The 21,129-nt window shown below is 42.6% G+C and overlaps 1 protein-coding gene across 6 annotated transcripts in view; it reads right to left on the reverse strand.

The window, feature by feature from the left end:
- Positions 1-974: 974 nt before the first annotated feature.
- cyth1b (cytohesin 1b) overlaps positions 975-21,129 on the reverse strand; it is a 289,435-nt gene continuing 269,280 nt past the window's right edge. For 5 of the 6 annotated variants that reach the window (XM_038777860.1, XM_038777859.1, XM_038777864.1 and 2 more), the window contains 4 exons: positions 16,707-16,785; positions 10,813-10,884; positions 4,208-4,362; positions 975-2,019 (listed from right to left, as the gene is read on the reverse strand). In XM_038777860.1, the coding sequence (XP_038633788.1) occupies positions 1,941-2,019; positions 4,208-4,362; positions 10,813-10,884; positions 16,707-16,785 (385 nt within the window). In that variant the 3' untranslated portion in view covers positions 975-1,940. The remainder of the gene's footprint in view (positions 2,020-4,207; positions 4,363-10,812; positions 10,885-16,706; positions 16,786-21,129) is intronic. The other variant, XM_038777858.1, reaches the window with a different exon arrangement.

Raw genomic sequence — 21,129 nt, forward strand, 5'->3', positions numbered from 1 at the left:
TGAGGCTTGGTCCTGCCCATTGATCCTAATTACAACCCCTTGTGAGACCTGGGTAGATTTTGCGAGGCGTACCGGCTGTCGGGGAAACCCACAGGAGGCCTCTGCCAGCATCGCGCTCCCATTCTGGTGCAATGCAGCTGGTAGATCGCAGCTTTTGTGTTGATTCTGTCAAAATTCATACTCCTGACCGCAAAATTAATTCACATTTGTCAGAAATTGGCCCATTGCCCAGTGGATTAAAATCTGCAATTTCTTTCGAAACCTGATCTGCCCAAAGGACTTCATCAAAATCTTACTTAAAATTGTTACATTTCCTTTTTTTTTAAATAGTCATCGTAAATGTGTCTATTATTTTATTTTTAATGTGAGCAATAAAAATCTGCAATAAGCATCTATAGCATCACATTTTTAGGGTCTGAAAATGTATATGACATTTGCAGTGAAAAGGATTTAGTTTGTTTTATAAGCCATGTTTGAATTGGAAACACCATAGTACCTTTATAAAAGTCACAAGTAATAGAACCAAACAAATAATTTCACATTTCCAGTAATATAGAAATATTAATCATATGACTTAGATATTGGGCACTCAGTTTAAACATTCACGAGCTCCCACTCCATCAGTGGCAGAAGTGGGTGTCATACACAAGATGCACTGTAGGAACTCAACCAGGCTCCTTCGATAGGAACTTTCCAAACCCATGATGTCTACTACCAAGAAGTACAAGGGCAGTAGTTGCATGGGAACACCAGTACCTGCAAATTATCTTCCAAGCCACATGTCGTTCCTTCACTGTCCCAGGGTCAGAAACCTGGCACACTTCCTAACAGCACTGTGGGACTGCAGCAGTTCAAGCTACCACCTTCCCGAGGGCAATTAGGTATGGACAACAAATACTGGCCTAACCAGTGCTGCGCACATCTTGTGAAATATTAAGAAAAATAATTAAAGTACAGTAAAGTGAATCCCCAAATTGGTTACACAGAAATTGATTTATTTGACCTGGCTTGTCAGTGCTAGATTACAAGTATGAATAGTAAAGGATGAAAAAGTACTGACACCAATTTATCATCACAACTTAAAACCAACTGAACAAATACAAAATAATCCCAAAAAATCTATACATTAATTATATACAGCTCCGATAAATAGACTAATACTGCTTAGTCATCTCATTTTATTCTGCATTTGTCTACCGGTGCATCGAAAAATGGAAAACAACATGGAAGTGAAACATCTACCAACAAAAAGCTTCAATTAAAAAAGTCAAATGTATCATCGGATGGGCAGATAATTCTTTTTGCGCAACATTCTCAGTAGTAATGTGGCTGGCTTCTTTCCAGGAGTGTCTTCATTTCCAAACAATTTTCTCACCACACATCTCTCTCCATAAAACTGGACCAACTGGATGCCCTCATTTTCCAAACATATCATCAATCATAGTCACGGTACCCAATTCCAATCAAGCTGTCCATTGGCACTTGAAGCATTAACAATGTTGACCTCACTAATTTTCAGAGATTGCCATTTGCCATGGCTTTCTACCTATTTCATTGAGCTGATGTGGATCTTCAGTGATTACAGTCCTTTGTATATGGCTGATAGAATCATAGGCCCCTTGCAACAAAAAATGTTAAATCGAGATTCTTAAGAAATATAAAGCTTTCAGGAGGTAAAATAGAAGCCCTGGACTCCACAAACAGACCAGCTGTGTAGAGGGAAATATTGAGAGATTGCTGAGTAAAAACTATTTCCTCATTAGTTGAGGAACAAGTAACAGAAGGTCTTAAGAGCCTTCTAACTTTCAGCACTTCTCTCCAGCTCAAGCATGTAGTCAGTCCCAGAATGCACTGCGGTTATTGACACTTGAAAACAGATTTCCTTTGGTCATATGACCCATGTTAGATATTTGGCTCAAACTGCATCAGATGCCATCATATTAATGTTTCTTAGTTGAGGAAACTTTCTTCTTTCTTGCTGCCAGCATTTCATAAAAAGGATCACGACTGATTGCAGCCCTATAAGCAAAACAAATGTAAGACAGAAGAGTTAAAGATAATCTAAATAAGAAACATCAAGACATTGAACATAAGACATTATAGCTGAAACTAAACAAATCAATCACCCAGCTTCATTCTTCAATAATTACAGCCGTTAAGCAGTCTGGCAGTGTTCCAATTCATTTGGATGGGAAAACAAAAGGACATTGGGAAAGCTGTACATAGGGCAAAATGAGGAACAAGGAGGTATCAAGCAGACGGTTAATGCACCAACAATGTTATCTAGGAATGTAGATCCTAGTAGCCCTACATTCAAAAGAAAAATGTTGGAAACTAAGAGTTCACAAAAAGACTTTTTGTCTGGTTTACTGTAACTTTGGTGGAAGAGGTATGAAAAATCCACAAAATAATGCAAAAGATGATTACATTCTTCCACCAAACCTGTTGTGGATTTCGGACAGAATCCTTGTAAAAGGTTAATCTATATAGTTTGTGTGGAGCAGTCCAGTGCCTCCAAATATATGGAAGTGCACAATGGCATGACTTGGCTGAATAAGTTACTTGTAGTGGTGTCTATGAGGGCAATTGTGAGCCCTCTCTCTCCGTCCATGAGAAACACGGCACAGGCTCAACATCATAGAATCCTTACAGTGCAGTAGATCATTCAGCCTATCGAGTCTATACCGACACTTTGAAAGAAAACTACCCATGTCTGCTCATCTGTCCACGCCCCCCCCCCCCCCCCCCCCCCCCCCCGCTCTCCTTGTAACCCTAGACATCCCTAGATACTAGGGGGCAATTTATCATGGTCAATCAATCTAACTCTCACATCTTTCGACTGTAAAGAATCGAAAAAGTGATTCTCTCCAGCGTGATGGCGTTTTGGAATTTCCACCCCTTCTCTGGACAAGCCGTGAGAATGATACCACGGGAGCCCGGGAACCATATTTGAATACGTTACAATATCATTAGCGAACACTCTCTCCGGACTGTCCCCTATCAAGGAGTCTTGACCATTTACACCATGACTGGCCAGGCGTGCGGCAGTCGAGGGGATCTCTCCGATGGTGCAGAGGTAAATATAGTCCCCAACGGGGGCACAGAGGGAAGTATAGTCTCGGGGGGGGGGGGGGGGATAGTAGATTGACATCCCCCACCCCTGGTCAGGTTTCCCGGGTGGGAAGCACCAGGAACAGAATCCCGCCTGAATGAATGGCATACCGCATCCCGTTGCCGAGAAACGTGGTTGGGAGGCTGGAGAATCCTGCCCTGGAGGTCTCACGCAATCAAGAGAACAGATGATTCACAAGGACAAAAAAAAAGAGGGGAATCACAGATACGAAAAGCAGGCCTCTGTATCCCATCCAACTCAACAACTGCATAAGCAAGTATCCATTTTAAACTTAATTTACAACTGAAATAATGTTCTTAATTCTTTGAAGGCATATATTTGCAAATGTATAAAAATTACATGGGGCTAAAAGTTATACGCCCCGGGGCAAGTTGGAAGGGGGCAGGGGAATAGAATTATGTGCAAAGCCAAGAAGACCATTGTCAGTGTCTACGCACCCACCCTGCCACAATTTAACACACAGCATTGGGCAGCCCATGGACCAATAGAGCCTTTCAGTGGCCAATTACTGGCAAATTAAGGACATTGTCCTGGCCCACCTGCAAATGTATCCACTGTGCTGTGGGCGAAACCAGATGTGAAGTCCGGCGCAAGTTAATGATTCCTCCTTTATAGGAAGGTACACTTTGGTGTACCTTCCCCCCCCCCCCCCCCCCCCCCCCCACCTCCACAGGTCTTTCCATTGCCACATTTCCCCTCCCAACCTGACCTACCCACCCCAATCCCACACCCCTCTCCAGCTCCCTAGGGTCTGCGGGTTTCACCCTAGTGATACCCATAACACTTCAGTATCTGGTTGTATTGCTATTGGGCAGTCACAGCAGTGGCCAATGCTCCTGGAGGCACCAGGGAGCTGCCAGCCACTCTCAAAGGTGGGTCTTCAGGGCAGAAGTTTTGCTTCAAGCCACTAACTGGCCTGCTGACTCATAAGTGGCTTCAGGGCCATGCTGCCAGAGCTGCGATGGGCTTGCCTGCGACTTTTACACCGGGACGGGCAAGAACACGTGCTAAGCATAAAATCTCAACCATTGTCAGTTTCTATAGTTCGAATGATGCATTTAATTATTTGCTCACTTGATGCACTTTATCCATTCATCTTTTTCCTCTGGGGTTGGTGCAGATATCCTGTAAACCGTGTGACTGCCTTCTACCACTCGCCCATCAGCCTCAGTCTTGCAAGCCTTAATAAACTGGTCTTTGTTATCAGGAATATAGAGCTCAAAGCAATTCTGAAATTTAAAAGGATAAGGATCACAGAATCATGGCTAAAGAAATTTGGAAACAACAATCTGCTTGTGAAAGCTCATAGGAGTAATTCTCCATTTGAGAGACTAAGTGCTGATGTCGGGACTAAATTGCGAGTGTTCTATGGCCCTGAAAGCGGCGCTGTCCTGGAGCAATTCAGGATATGTTAATGGGCTAGCACCAGCACCACATGGAACTAGTGCAATTCCAATACATGCCAGTGTGTGATACGACAGGGCCGGGATTGGCATTGGAGAGCCTGACATATAGGTACTCCACTCCCCACGCACCCTCATCCCAGCCAAGAAGGTGGCACTGGTTGCGCTGGAGCATGCTCATCCCATTGCTGGGTTAACTGGGACTAGAGGATACCTAGGGGGTGGCCTGGGGAGGCACCCATATGATTCCTGGTGCTAAGTTCACATTGGGCAATCAGCAGCATGCAAAGCCACATGGCTGCCTTGCAGGCTGCGGCAATGGTGTTCTGTGCCTGGGCATTCCAACTCACAGCCCACTGCAGGCCGTACCCCCCGTGGTGCGGTATGAAATGCTTTCAGGCCGTTGTTGGGCATCGGAGCATGAATGACTCAATTTCTGGCCCACACGTTATTGTCCGCCCGATTGCGTTTCGCCAGCCATCAAGCACCTTATGGGCCAGGCCTTAGAAACTCCAAAGTGTATTATGAAGTTCACCTGACTTATAACCTTTATGTTGAATTTGGCTAGGATGAGCACAAAAGCCTTGGCTTCAGGTGTGATTCATCAGACTTCCTATACACTTTAATCATAACAAGGTTTATTCCAAGAACGTAGTTAACATATATATATAATATATATAAATAAATGAACACAGCAAGAATCTTTATCAATTACAAACATAGAGACACCACACAGCTACAATAATCTATGTATAACACTTCATGAATCCCCCCTTAACTGTTCCAATTCAATAACAAAATCCAATAAACCAAAATCTCCTTTTTAAAGGGTGTGGCCCAGCACACTGCATTCTCATTTGAATGGGACTAGTATTTTCTTGAAACTTCTGATCCAGTCTCAAACAGCAGATTCAAGCTCTATCCGGAAAACAACGATATGTTTAAAATTAGCCACAAGTAATGTGCTTTTTACTGGAACAGCTCTTTAAAATGAAACAGAGAAACAGACAAAACAATTATTTTCTCTTTCTGAGTCCACAGCAGTCAACTGAAACCCCCTCTCACCTCACAGCCCAGCTCCAACCACAAAATGACATATTGAAACCATGTGATAAGCCAAAAGCCTTTCTTAAAGGGACACTCACATGACACTATTCTAAACCCATTTCCAGCACTTGGTCCATAGCCATGTATGCTATGGCATTGAAGTGCTGATCTAAATGCTTCTTAAATATTGTGAGGGTTCCCACCTCTATCACTCTTCCAGGCAAGTGAGTTCCAGATTCACACCACCCTCTGGGTAAAAATGCTCTTCTTCAAGCCCCTCTAATTCTACTCGCATTAACTTAAATTTATTGCCCCCTGGTTATTGAGATTCCCTCCTCAACCAAGGGAAAAATTCCATCCTATCTATGTTCCTCATAATTTTGTACCCCTCAATCAGATCCCTCACACTTCACTGCTGTAAGGAAAACAACTCCAGCCTAACCAGCCATTCTTCATAGCTGAAATTCTCCAGCCAAGGCAACATCCTGGTGTTTCTCTTCTGCACCCTCTCTGGTGAAATCACGTTGTTCCTACAGTGTGGCGTGCACACAGCCAAACGAGCATTTTATACAGCTCCATCATAACCTCAGGCAAGTATTCCATACGTCTTTTTAACCATCTTATCTAGCTGTCCTGCTGCCTTCAGGGACCTCCAACATGCACCCCAAAGTCCCTCTAATCCTCTGTACTTCTTAGAATCCTACCGTTAATTATGTATTCCCATGCCTTGTTTGTCTACCCAAAATGCATCAATTCTCACTTTTCAGGATTAAATTCCATTTGCCACTGTGATACACAACTAACCAGCCCAATTATGCCATTCTGTAATCCAAGGCTTTCCTCCTCGCTATTTACCACAGTGCCAATTTTCATGTCATCTGCAAAATTACTGGTCATACCTCCTACTTTCTCATCTGATGTACACTACAAACAACAAGGGGCCCAGCACCAAACGCTGCTGGACACAAGCTTCCAATAGCAAAACCAACCCTCGACGAAGACCTTCTGCCACCTAGTCACATCCTTAAAAAATGCAATCAAATTTTCATGATCTCTGCGACAAAGTCATGCTGCCTATCCTGGATTAATCCTTGCCTCTTCAAGTGGAGATTAATGTTGTCCCTCAGAACTTTTCCTAATAATTTCCCGTAATTACCTGGTGTATCCCTATTTCACTTATTGAATAATGGTATCATGTTAGCTGTCCTCCAGCTCTCTGACACCTCTCCTGTGGCCAGAGAGAATTTGAAAATTAGCATCAGAGCCCCTGCAATCTCCTCCCTTGCCTGATACACAGCATCAAACACATTTCATCTGTGGCTGGATATTTTTCCACTTTTAAGCCCGCTAAAACCGCTGATATCTTCTTCACCCCAATACTAATTTATTCAGTTATATCACAGTCCACCTCCCTGATTTCTATACCTACATTATCTTTCTCGATAGTGAACACAGATGCAAAAAAATCATTTAAAACCTCACTTATGTCTTACGACTCCACACACAGATTGCCGAATGGGCTGTACCCTTTCCCTAGTTACTCTTTAGCCCTTGATATACTGGGAAAAACACCTTAGGATTTTCCTTTATTTTTCCCACCAGTGTTTTTTCATGCCGCCTCTGTGCTCTCCTATTTATTTTTTAAGTATCCCTCTGCACTTTCTAGGGCTTCCACTGTTATGAGCCCCATGTATCTGCCATAAGCCTCCCTTTTCTTCCTTACCCAATCCTTTATAACCTTGACATAGGATTCTCTGGACCTGTTGATCCCACCTTTTAACTTCACAAGTTGGCCCTGAACTCTCTATTTTATTTTTGAATGACTTCCACGGTTTTGATGTGGGCTTTCTTAGAAGTGGCTGTTTCCAGTCCACTTTGACCCAATCACATTAAATCTAGTCCTCCCCCAATTCAGAACCTTTATTTTTGGTCCACCTTTGTCCTTTTCAATAACAACCTTAAATCTTATCGTGTTATGGTCACTATCTCCGAACTGCTCCCCCTTGGCACTTCTACCAACCACCTGGCTTCATTCCTTAAAATTAGGTCCAGTACCATCCCCTCTCTTGCAGGACATTTTATATGCTGGCTCAAAAAGCTCTCTTGGATGCAGTATAATACACTGCCAACAAAGTGATTGCCTCCTTTTTTGTTCTTATGTTGTACCTACATGGCCTCAATGAGGAGCCTGCTAAGATATCAACCCTCCTCACTGCAATAATTGACTCCTTAATCAATAATGTAACACCATCTCCTCTTTTACCTTCCCCGCGGCCCCCTCACCTGAAGATTCTCGACCCCAAAGTATTGTGTCGCCAGTCCTGCCTCTCTCTCAACCATGTCTATGTGGTAACAATAATATTGTACTCCCATGTGTTAATCAACAGGCTCAATTTCATCTGCCTTACCCAAAAGCTTCCTTGCATTAAAATAAATTACATCCAACCACGGCATATTCCCTTGTGCCCTGTCTTAACTCTTCCTTCCAGATTGACTTGGTTTTTCTTCTATATTTGGCTGTGCTTCACCCCCTACTGTACCTCCACTCCGTGTCCAATCATCTTACCAAATTCATTTAAACCCCACCCACCCCCTGCCCAAACAGAACTAACAAACCTCCCCATAGGGCAGCACGGTAGCACTGTGGCTTCACAGCGCCAGGGCCCCAGGTCCGATTCCCCGCTGGGTCACTGCCTGTGCAGTGTCTGCACGTTCTCCCCGTGCCAGCTTGGGTTTCCTCCGGGTACTCTGGTTTCCTCCCTCAATCCAAAAACGTGCAGGTTAGGTGGATTGGCCATGCTAAATTACCCTTAGTCTCCAAAAAGGTTAAATGGGGTTATTAGGTTACAGGGATAGGGTTGAAGTGAAGGCTTAAGTGGGTTGGTGCAGACGCGATGGGCCGAATGGCCTCCTTCTGCACTGTATGTTCTATGTATAAGGATGTTCGTCCCGTTCTTGTTCAGCTGCAACCCATCCGACTTGTACAGGTCCCACCTTCCCCGGTGATCCAGGCAGCTAAAGCCCTCCCTCTTGCATTATCCTTTCCGCTACACCTTCATCTCCTAAACAATTGCCGTAGCATATTGTATCAGTGGTTTGCTATTGGCTTCCATTCTCATGAGCAGGTCCCAAGTACACCCTAAGCCAAATGGGAACTGAACCAATACTGTTGCTGTTATTCTGAATCACATTGCTAACCATCAAGATAACTGAGCTAACCAGTCCCAACATTTGTCAATATGGGAGCAACCATTACTTAGATATTTTCATTATTTTCCTCTCTCCATCTCTGTATTGAGTAGGTTTACAATTTGGAGCAGATCAGTGATGTTTATATCAGTTGCGTAGGTCAACTGTGATTCGGAAGCACTCTCAAAGCTGGCACTCCAGTGCTGCAACACTGAGACAGTACTGCACTTTTAGAGGTACCTTCTTTTGGATGAGCTTTAAACTGAGGCCCCGCCTGCCCTCTCAGCACCATTCTGAAGAAGAGCAGGGAAATTATGCTTGATGTCCTGGTTACTATCTATTCCTGAATCTACATCACACAAACTGATTGATTAAATGGTCATTTTCACATTGTTGATTGTAGGAGCTTACTGTGCATTAATTGGCTGGCAAGTTTCTTGCATTACAACAGTGACTACACTTCAAAAGCACTTCAAAGGCTGTCAATGCTTTGAGATGTGCAGCCATCCTGAATATAAATTGTTTTACCTTTTTACAAGTCATTTCAAGCCAGTCAACAAACTAATCCATGGAAGCAATCAGAGGCTTACACCTTGAACACTGTCTCCATTGAAACCTCCATCAAGCTATTCAAGATATTAACAGGGAAAGACAGGGTGGATAAAGATAAACTATTTTGACTGGTTGCAGATTCTAAAACTAGAGGGCATAGTCTAAAAATTAAGGCTAGACCGTTCAGGAGAGATGTTAGGAAGCACTTGTTCACACAAAAGGTAGTGGAGGTTCGGAACTCTCCCAAAAACAGCAGTTGAAGCTAGAACAGTTGTTAATTTTAAATTTGAGATAGATTTTTGTTCAGCAAAGATATTAAGGGATGTGGGTCCAAGACGGGTATGGAGTTAGACCACATATCAGCCATGATCTCATTAAATGGAGGAACAAGCTCGGGGGTGAATGGCCTACTCCTGTTCCTTTGTTCCTACTTTATGAAAAATAGTGACTTCTCCCTTTCAAAGGAGACATTTAAAAAAACACTGCAGCACACAAACTGATTGATGAAATGGTCATTTTTACATTGTTGATTGTGGGAGCTTATTGTGCACTAATTGGCTGGCAAATTTCTTGCATTACAACAGTGACTGTACTTCAAAACCACTTCAAAGGCCTTCAGCGCCCCCCCCCCCCCCCCCCCCCCCCCTCCCACCCCGAGCTTGTTCCTCCATTTAATGAGATCATGGCTGATATGTGGTCTAACTCCATACCCGTCTTGGGTCCATATCCCTTAATATCTTTGTTTAACAAAAATCTATCTCAAATTTAAAATCAACAACTGTTCTCACTTCAACTGCTGTTTTTGGGAGAGTTCCGAACCTCCACTACCTTTTGTGTGAACAAGTGCTTCCTGACATCTCTCCTGAACGGTCTAGCCCTAATTTTTAGACTATGCCCTCTAGTTTTAGAATCTGCAACCAGTCAAAATAGTTTATCTTTATCCACCCTGCCTTTCCCTGTTAATATCTTGAATAGCTTGACTTTATACGCTACTGAATAAAATACAATTCTTTCCCTTCAGTATTTGTTATGTATTGCTTACATCACAAGTCGTTTAAATATTTTACACAAATTTTCCCCAAGGACTAGGACTGATGGCATATAAATAATTTAACATAGAAATTTGATAGTTAAGGTATCAAATCATAGAATCCCTACAGTGCAAACAGAGACCATTCTGCCCATCGGGTCTGCACCGACTCTCTGAAAGAGCATCCTAGGCCGCCCCACCTTAACCCCACAACCCCACCGAGCCTTTGGACACAAAGGGCAAATTTAACATGGTCAATCACCTAACCTGCATATTTTTGGACTGTGGAAGGAAACTGGAACACCCAGAGGAAGCCGACGCAGACACGGGGAAAATGTGCAACCTCCACACAGTCACCCGAGGTCGGAATTGAACCCAGGTCCCTAGCGCTGTGAGGCAGCAGTGCTAACCACTGTGTAAAGCAATATTTTGAATGTCAGAATTTCTGACGAACTCACTGGCTTTTTGGAATCCTCTACTTCTCGGATGCTTAGGTTTTCAAGTGGAATAATGCCTCTAGGTTCTTTGTCCTGTGAAAAAACAATTATTTTAGAGCAAAACAAATGAATACATAACTTACGTATTAATACAACTACTTTTGAGGATAAATAACATTTCTTGCTTTTTTAAGATTTGAGAAAATATTAATGGTGAACCTATCAACAGTTTTTGCATACCAAAAGATAAAAATCATGGGAAAGTAATTGCTGGGCTACTATTAGATTTACCCTTCTGACGTGCTCACGGGCCTAGCAGGAGGCCTCCACTCAAGCTATGAAGTGGAAAAGGTCTGGTGAAGTGAGATGTGCACAGGGAGTAAGGAAGGGAAAATGGGGATCGCATTTGCATACAAAACATTAGCTAATTGTGGTACCCCTCATGAGGAATCACTCATTGTTCTCCCTGTGGGGCTTGTTGAGTACAAGTTCCTATGCTAACAGGTTGAGAACCATCCAGCTGGGACTTGTTATCGAGCCTTTTAAATGCTGTCGCAGACTTGGACTGGAAGTTCCTGTTTGTTGTTGGCTGGGACACTAGTTTTGTATGCCACAAGTGCAGCTTTATTTTTGAGTTAAAATGAAATAAGATTTAACCTTTATCTTCATGTCTCCTGAATTACTACACTGGCAACGAGGAGCAAAAACAGGATTCTGGACAGCCCTGCTTAAAAGAAAAATGCCTCCGCTAAGAAATGTACAAAGGGAACCGAGAAAATACCATCATTTGGTAACTCAAGCCATATGATGCGGGCATGGAGGGTTTGCCGAAAGAATGCGCTATTTATTTTGTGCGAATGGCGTAGAGGTTGATGACCGACAGAAGCTAATCTGCTTGATTGCCTGTGGAGCCCAGACATTCAGCATCATTAAGAGCCTGACTTACCCAGAGGCCCTGAACTCAAAACTTTTACTGAGCTGGTGGACTTGGTGGAAAACCACGACAACCTGAGATCATCAGTTATTCTCCAGCGTTACAGGGTTCATACAGCCGAGAGACTTCCTGGAGAGCATGTAACAGTGGTCCTGACCAGGCTTAGGAAACTGGCTGAGTACTGAGAGTATGGGCCATCTCTGCTGGAGATGCCACGGGACCGGTTGGGATGTGGGATAAATGATGTTGCAACACAGAGAACTGCCCTGGATATTAAAAGAGCCATAGAAATGGCGCTGTCGCTGGAAAATGCCGAAAAAGGGGCCCAGGAAGTCCAAGGTTCAATGGACTGCAGCATGCTCAGTGTTGGAAATCACCCATATCTAAGAGCACCTCTGTGCCCACCCACCACCTGGTCATTACTCAGCCTCGGCACACAGGAGCATGGGCCGACGGCTATGAAACCCCAGGACTCTTTTAGAAAAGCTTCCACAGAGGACTTTGGGGAGCAGTCACAAGAGGGCTGTACCTTTGGTCAAAGGATACGCCTAAGGCAAGGCTGCCAGAATCATCAGTATGCGTCCCGCCCAGGCCGGAAGCCAAAGCCACCTCAGGCCCAGACACAGCAAATCCACCAGCCGAACAGGACACACTAATGCAGTTGAACTGCATCACCACCCTTAAAGTTGCCCCTATCAAAATGAAACTTCAGGTCCACAATCAGCCCTTGGAAATGGAAGTGGGTGGCACGATAGAACAGTGGTTAACACTGTTGCCTCATAGTGCCAGGGACCCGGGCTTGATTCTTGGTTTGGGTCACTGTCTGTATGCTCATTCTCCCCGTGTCTGCGTGGGTTTCCTCCGGGTGCTCCGGTATCCTCCCACAAGTCCCAAGTTAGGTGATTTTGACATTCTGAATTGTGCTCGAACAGGCGCCATAATGTGACGACGAGGGGATTTTCACAGTAACTTCATTGCAGTGGTAATGTAAACTTACTTGTGACACTAATAAATATTATTATAGAAATGGAGTCGCCACCTAGATTGTGGGGGAACAGACCTTCAGGTGCCTCCAAGCGGCATCATGCCATCTGTCTGTACGGGACAGCAGGGCCAGGTTGGGCACATATATGTGGGACTCTACGAACCGTTACCTCAGTCGTCCATGGGCAACTAATGGTTTAACTTCTCATAATAGTCGTACAAGGACTAGGACCAGTCTTCTGAGCAGAGACTAGCAGCAAACAATCCAATTGGAGAGGCAGCAGATCTTTAGGATACACATCAGGGGCCTATATGACGCCGTCAGGAAATATCCCGAGGTGTTTCAGGAGGCCTTGGCAAGATCAAAGAAGCAAGGGCAAAGATCTACGTAGACCCGGAGGCCCTGCTTAAATATTTCAGGGCACCACCGGTCCCCTATGTATTGCTCGCCAAGGTAGATGCCGAACTTTGGCGTATGGAGTGCCTCGGCATAATACACCTCATACAGTTTGCGGAATGAGCTGCGCATGTGTATCCAGTACTAAAACTTGACAAGTCGGTAGGTCTTTGTGGAGACCATAAATTGACTAGCAACCAAGCCTCCTGCCTTGACTACTACCCCATGCCACCTATCAATGGTCACTACGCAAAGCTGATTGGAGGTCACACGCTTACCATGCTAGACATTAGCCATGTGCCGCTTCAACTGGAGCTCAATACAGTATCCAGGAAATTCGTCAATGAGCCTCCTGCTGTGACTGCTACCCCATGCCATGTATCTGAAGGTCACTACGCAAAACTGACCGGAGGTCACACAATTACCATGCTGGACATTAGTCATGCACAACCTCATCTGGAGCTCAATATAACATCCAGGAAATTTGTCACCATCAACATCAATAAAGGATTGGATGAATACACCCACTTCACTTTTGGAGTCTCATCGGCATGTGCCATTTGCAGCACGTAATGGAAAATATCTTTCAAGGGTTGTGTGGGGTGGCAGTGTACCTAAATGATGTGTTAATCACAGGAACCACCGACAAAGAACACCTGGCAAACTTGGAGGAAGTCCTGCGATGATTCTCAGGGAAACGTATGTATTTCAGGCGAGCGAGGTTACATACCTCAGTTACCACGTCAACAAGGACGGCCTGCACCCTATGGAGGACAAAGTGAACGCCATAAAAGGAACCGGCCCCACAAAACATTATGGAATTGAAGTTGTTCCTAGGACTCATGAATTATTATGAGAAATCCCCAACATGGCCATCTTACTGGCACCCCCACACGCGTTGCTAAAGAAAAACCAGAAGTGGTCGTAGCAGGCACCACAGGACGAAGCATTCACAACATTGAAGCAACAGCTGCTGTTGTCCAATATCTTGTCGCACTGATCCAATAAGGCTGCTGATACTAACATGCGACAACTCTCCCTATGGAGCAGGGGCAGTACTCTCCCATCTTTGGGACGATGGTACCGAGCGACTGACTGCATATGCGTCGCAAACCCTGGCAGATGCAGAGCGACACTATGTACAAATCAAAAAAAGAGGGTTTGACCATGATATTCAGTGTGATGAAATTCCATTCATAGGTCGACACTTTATGATAATAACGGCCCATAAACCCCTGTTGGGCCTTTTTAAGGAGGACACGGCGAACCCACCCATTAGCTCAGTTTAGCGCTTGGTTCTCTTGTTGGCAGCATATTCCTTTGAGCACCTCCCAGGAACGCACATGGCCAATGCTGACGCCCCAAGTCATCTACCATTACCCATAAGCTCGTCGCCCCCCCCCCCCCCCTTCCCACCAACAAAGAACAGACGAGGTCATCATGACTTTACATTTCATGGACATGCTGCCTGTGTCCACCTGGGAGATGTAGACATGGATCCAGAAAGAACCTATGCTAGCAAAACTGCGTCATATGATCCTAAACAGCAGAATTCAATGACACCCTACTGAGGACCTGAAGCCTCCTATCTAAATGCCAAGAATTCGGCATGGAAGATTGTATCATCCTCGGAGGAGCTCGTGTGGTTGTCCATCACCCTGGCCAGCGCCACATCTTGAAGGAGCTCTACTGTGATCACCCAGGAGTCTCCAAGATGAAAATGCTCTCCAGGAGCTATGTCTGGTGGCCTGGGGTTGATTCCGACATTGAACATTTGATGAAACAGTGCCCATCATGTCCAGTGAATCAGAAGCTCCTGCTGTTGACCTGACTGCACCTGTGGGAATTGCTAGACAGGCCTTGGGTACAGGTACACGTGGACTTCAAAGGGCCATTTATGTGGTCACGATTTTACTCTTGGTCGACACCCATGACTTCCGGTGACACTATAGAAAAACTCCGGCAATCATTTAGCACTCGTGGGATACCAGAGGTCCTCGTGTCCAACAATGGGACCCCCTTCACCAGTGGAGAATTCCAGGCTTTCGCGAAGACCAATTGATGAAGCACATTTGGACGGCGCCTTACCACCCCTCTTCTCATGGCTTGGCCGGCCAGGTAGTCCAATCATTTAAAAACAATATGAGGGAACAGACCACCGACTCGCTCGATACCAAACTAGTTTGGTTTCTTTTCAACTATAGGAGCACGTCATATGTGACAATGGAGGGGCAGCACGGTGGCACAGTGGTTAGCATTGCTGCCTACGGCGCTGAGGACCTGTGTTCGAATCCCGTCCATGAGGAGTTTGCACATTCTCCCCGTGTCTGCGTGGGTTTCGCCCCCACAACCCAAAAAAGATGTGCAGGATAGGTGGATTGGCCACGCTAAATTGCCCCTTAATTGGAAAATATAATTGGGTACGCTAAATTTATTTAAAAATTTTTAAAAATATGTGATGATGGAGGTTGCACCAGTGGAATGCTGATGGGCGGACACCTCCAGACTAGTCTCAGTCTACTGTTTCCTAACTTAATTGGGAAAGTGGAGTCAAAACAGGAGAATCAAAAGAAACATTATGACACTCAGTGACCCGATAGAAATTTCAGGGCAGGAGATACTGCCTACATTGACAATTTTGGAGACAGTCCAGGGAGCAGTAGTTGAGAAGACTGGCCCATTGTCATTCAAGGTCAAGACCAGGAAGCGGACTGTAAAAAAGCACATGGATCATCTTCATAACAGGGAACCCTCAACTGCAGAGACTACTCTGGATGGGGTGATGCCCTCAACATCTCTGGAACCTGCCAAGAGGCAAGAGACTAAACCTACGGTGCATCCAAGAGTCGTCCCCTAGGAGAATGAAGACTCAGGACCCGCAGCCAAAAATCAATGTTGGGAAAGAAACCCCCTCCAGTGGCCCTTCGACACTCAGCGAAGAAGCGGTGATCCTCTGTCAGCTTTACACCTCCAGATCTGACTTCACGGATGGACTCAAGGTCGTTTGTGAAGCAAGTGCCGAATATTATGCCTGGCCTTTAACAAGGTGTATAAATTTCTGGAGTTAATGTGCACAATACCATTTTCCAACAAAGCCAGCAACCTTATTTCTTCAGCACCAATCTGAAAACTGAGATCTGACCCCCTGACTACAAATGCTGATCCAACACCACAACCACGCCTTCTCCACCTACACCTGCCAATTGATGCCTGACCCTCAATTGCCTGGAACGCAACTGCATCCCATCCCCCACCATCACAATCCTTCACCATGATTGCCAGGTAGAATTCTCAAAGGTTGCTGGCCACAGTGTCCTACCACTAGATTTTCATCTGACAAATGGCCAGCCTATCAATTTGGCCAGCCGCAAGCAGAAAACGAAAGAAAAACTTCTAAACTTCACAGCATTTGGCCTCAATTACATTTGGGTGATGCAAAGTTTTTAATCTGCAGAGTTAAGGTTTGCACTGGTCGAAAAACAGAAAAATATAAATTTGACTGTATAAAGAAAATAGCCAAAGTATTCATCCTTCCTTTTAGAAAAGGAGCACCATTTAAATAAAAGGTTAATTTTAAAAATAGAAATTGGCCTAACTTACCGTGGTGTATTCAAAGTAGTACAAGCAGTTGTCAGTCAGAATAAACCAACGTCGCTTCCATGTTTTCACTCTTCCACCTGTTGTTTGACAAATATGCATTTGGCAGAAAGAAAGAAAAACTCAAAATGTTCACACGTTGTCATTAAGCTTAAGGCACAGCATAGCCTTTTGATTGTGTCTTGCTCCATATAATGTAGCAATGTTATTTCTCCAATCCCAAAATTCTACATGCAATTGTGCCAATAGCTCTAATTAAAAAGAGTTTGTTATTAGTTTATGACATTGTGAAAAATATTGTGGAAAACTCGGAGCAGAAAGAGTGACACATAACAAAGCAATACTTGGAGATGGCAACATATAATGAGGTAGCATGTTTGTATCCAAATAAGACAATACTTGTCACCCAAAGGATCATACTGAATGCCAAAGGCTCTTCTATAATACTGCCTCTAGAAAAAGGTGAATTGAAACTACATAAAGAAAAGCCAAAACATGAAGGATATTAAAGGATAGAAATATGGTTAATGAAAAATGATGATTGCAGTGCATGTCAAAGCTAGATCCTCTCGTTTTCACCTTCTAATTGATTGAAAAAAATACATTTGTAGTGTTAAATTTAAGATTTTGTATCGCACATGATTAAGTTAGTTGAAAGGCCATTTTGGACCAACAAAACTAGAGAATTAAGAATTTTCAGCTTACACTCCCCATCACTACCTGAATGTTTTCTGTGCATTTAATATCAAAATGAAGGAATAGTTATTGTGCAATAAGATTTGACAGATGATATATTTTTAAAAAAACTAAAATAATGGAGGGAGGAAGTGACCTTCTCATTTCACACCTTTACGTTTGCATGTCCGAGACCCAGTGGGAATCAACTCATTTGCAAAAATTGATCTCATTAGCTCTCAGTTGAGTTTTACATGGTGTAAGAGAATATGAGGAGATCGAGGGCAATAATAGGTTGTACCTACTGGAACAGTATGGCGTAAAGATATTGTCTGGAACCGGCATGTAGGAGATAAATATAGGAAACTGAGGCGCAGTAATTTTTTTTTAAATTGAAATATCTACGGATATCACAGATGTTCCAACAATGGGTCTTGATATGAACATGATCCACATAAAACAGTTTCAAATGGTTACTGAGATAGTTCAATTTGGTTTCCTGCAGCAAGGTACATGAATAAGAGTCTCTGGGTCAGTCATATTCCAATACAAATGAATATCTTTCGCATTACATCATGACACATGACACTCTTCAACTCTATTCAGATTGTTTCATGCGCCGGTCTGAAAGAAAGCTAGTATGATAAAAATGAAATTTCCACAAGACAAATTCAAATGGAATCCTTGATTAATAATAGTATTTTGTTTTTGATCAAGTATTCATTAGAACTGTTATTATTTAAATTCAAGGAATTTAATTGTAAAACTATATGCATTATATGACAGATTAGACCAAAATCAAGACTGCTTTACAATGACAGTACTGTAAAGCTGGGTAATGGAATACTTACAATTTTGAATTTTTGAATGAAACAAATTGTTTCTTGAAATAATTGAAAGTTATCAAGTGTTAGGATTTCATTAAGTCCCACCAGCACAACTCTATCTGAGCATTTCTACAAAGGGGTTTGGTCTATTCTTAATATATAAGCATGTAAAGCTGTTAGAAGTTTAAAAAATAATTGAGTCTTCAGAGCTTGTCTCTTGGAATTATTCAGAAAGGAAATTCCTAGTTTTAAGTACAAATGTTGTCTCATCTACACAATGACCAGCTGGGAACTGGGTTGGGTAACAGGTAAGATACATAGCAATCTCAGATTTTGTTCCTTTTTCACCAAAAGACTGGTTCATTATCGGAGCATTAGAGATTTTTTAAAAACCACATTCAAGAAGCACCAGTGTTTCCTACAGTGGATGGATAGGTTTTTTTTTTGAAAGATCGTCACTGTTTTCTTTCCAAACTAAGTAATGTTGAAGTTATTAAGGTTAATGTATTTGGATTTCCTTTCTTATAACAAAAACAGAGCAATAACTTTTCTTGCATACTTCTCAAGTCCAGCAACACAATGCCAAATACATTTTATTCTTCTACACTACTGCCAGTTTAAAAACAATGTACATTATTATTTTACTGTGCTCAGAAATATGTGTAGCATCTGGGTTTGCACTATCTTCCACTTAATGAATTCTAAGTTGCAAATGTATTATCTCTATGAAATGGTGGATGGAAATGAAACACTGCATCACAGAAAGGGTGAGATCCCCAAACTATTCTCATCATCTTTTCAGTAAGAAGTCTTACAACACCCGGTTAAAGTCCAGGTTAAAGGTGAATTCACCCGAGGAAGGAGCTGTGCTCCGAAAGCTAGTGATTCAAAACAAATCTGTTGGACTTTAACCTGGTGTTGTGAGACTTCTTACTGTAGTTCTTACTTCTGTACTTCTTACTTCCCACCCCAGCCCAACGCCGGCCTCCCCACATCATGGCTACCATCGATATCTTTTCAGTCATTAGGGGAGACATAAGAATAATTCATCCTCAACATTCTGTAAAGAGGGAGAGCAAATTATGTCTCTTACATAATGGGGTGGGTATCAGAATTCTAGGTTTGGTCATATTAGTGGATGTTGCAACACTACTATCTACAATGCTTATATGCACTGTAGGTGTGTCTTCATATACAAGATTTTATGAGGATTCTGTTAATATTTGAAGAAGGGGCTAACCTATGGTTTTTGCATTTCTTCCTTTGCAAATGTTCTGCTAGGACACATGGTTCATTCTCTCTGCAACTGAAAGAATGGAATGGATACTATTCCCAGAGAACCATAAGTTATGCTTTCAGTCAGTCTCCAGGTAGGCTAGTGGAGATCGCCCTCCTGCAGGATCCCACCAGGCTGAGGACAGAAGTGGGATTGGGGTCTTGAATATGCACATCCTGACAGCAGAGCAATGCACATTAGTGCTCTAATTTGCATCCTTACAGTACTGTGCTAATAAGGACACATTTTAAAATTGTACTTAGACTGAAAGAAACAAAATATGGGTAATGAATCTTTTGTATACAGCTGAAATACAAAATTGCAGTAAATATCATAAACACTGTTCATACAGTTAATCAAAAATGTATGTTAAAAGTTGGATTTATTTTTTGCTTTGTAGTGTCAGGTCTGGTTGAGCTCTGCCTAACTTATCTAACTCTTGTTAGAAAATATTGACCAGTGAAAAAGAAAATGGTTTACTGTAAGTCTATTAGAAGAAAATAGTTTTTCATAACTTTGATATATCTGCTATTTTCCTGAAGTAATATTTAAGTGCTGTGTATAAAAGAAAACTCAAATACTAATGCTATCCATCCACTGTAGTAAAAAAAATGTTGCTGCTGATGCCTCGAACCACAATGAATTTTAGCTATTTTGTAAAAGAGGAAATATGGAAACTACGCAGTCATTATTTGTATTTGTAAATATAGATCTTATATTGAAAACTTGCATGCAAAACGACTTTCATAGTACTTTATGACTTTTTAGTTTGGGAAATTAGTACAGATGTATTTTAAGCTTGAAATTTTATAAAGTGGATTGCTGGTCTCTAGTAAACTGCCTTCGGAAGCACCAAATAGACAGGACGCAAACTTTCAAGGGGATGAAGGAAAAGTGAAAAACCAAGCAGAATTGAAAATGAAATGAAATGAAAATGTCTATTTGGTGCCTCCGAAGGTAGTTTAGTAGAGAATTGATCCATCCCTCAACAACTCAGGAACAAAATATTGCCAGAGCCTAAGACAAGATCACTTACCACCCCTTGGGGCTGAAATGAATCTGTGATCTGAGAGTCCTTAAACTGAAAATTATTTTTATAAGGCAAGGGAGAAAAATATTTCAAATTTAAGAGTGAAGTAATTTGGCTTGTAATTTGGAGAAAAAAAATGGTTTATGATGTCCACTAACTGCATTGAATTGCACCTGCACATCTTTAGCAAAATCAAATGTTGCATATTTGTGGTTGTAGGAAACACTGAAATATGATATTTTACGTTCTTTATTTGCAAAAACCAAGTCTTTTCAAATGGAAAATCTTCCTTTGCACATCAAAAAATGTGCAATTATGTTTAAAATAACAAAAAAAAACATTAATCTGTAATTGAGGGTTTAAAAATTCTAGTGCAGTGTAAACCATCCTGCATTATTCATAAGAGTCCATAACACAGGTGGAAATTCCACCTATAATGTCACTGAGGGCTCTTCCTCTTTTAATATTTTCCTCTCAATTGTTTTGTTTTGTTCTTGGGACTGTGGCAATGCTGCATTACTTGCACATATCCCTGCAATCCTTTTGATTAAGCTGTGCCCACCATGCTGTTAAGTACGAATTTCCAGAATATTGACCTTGATACAATGAAGAGATGAC

Source organism: Scyliorhinus canicula, chromosome 18 (assembly GCF_902713615.1).
Source record: "Scyliorhinus canicula chromosome 18, sScyCan1.1, whole genome shotgun sequence".
In the NCBI taxonomy this organism is placed as follows: Eukaryota; Metazoa; Chordata; class Chondrichthyes; order Carcharhiniformes; family Scyliorhinidae; genus Scyliorhinus; species Scyliorhinus canicula.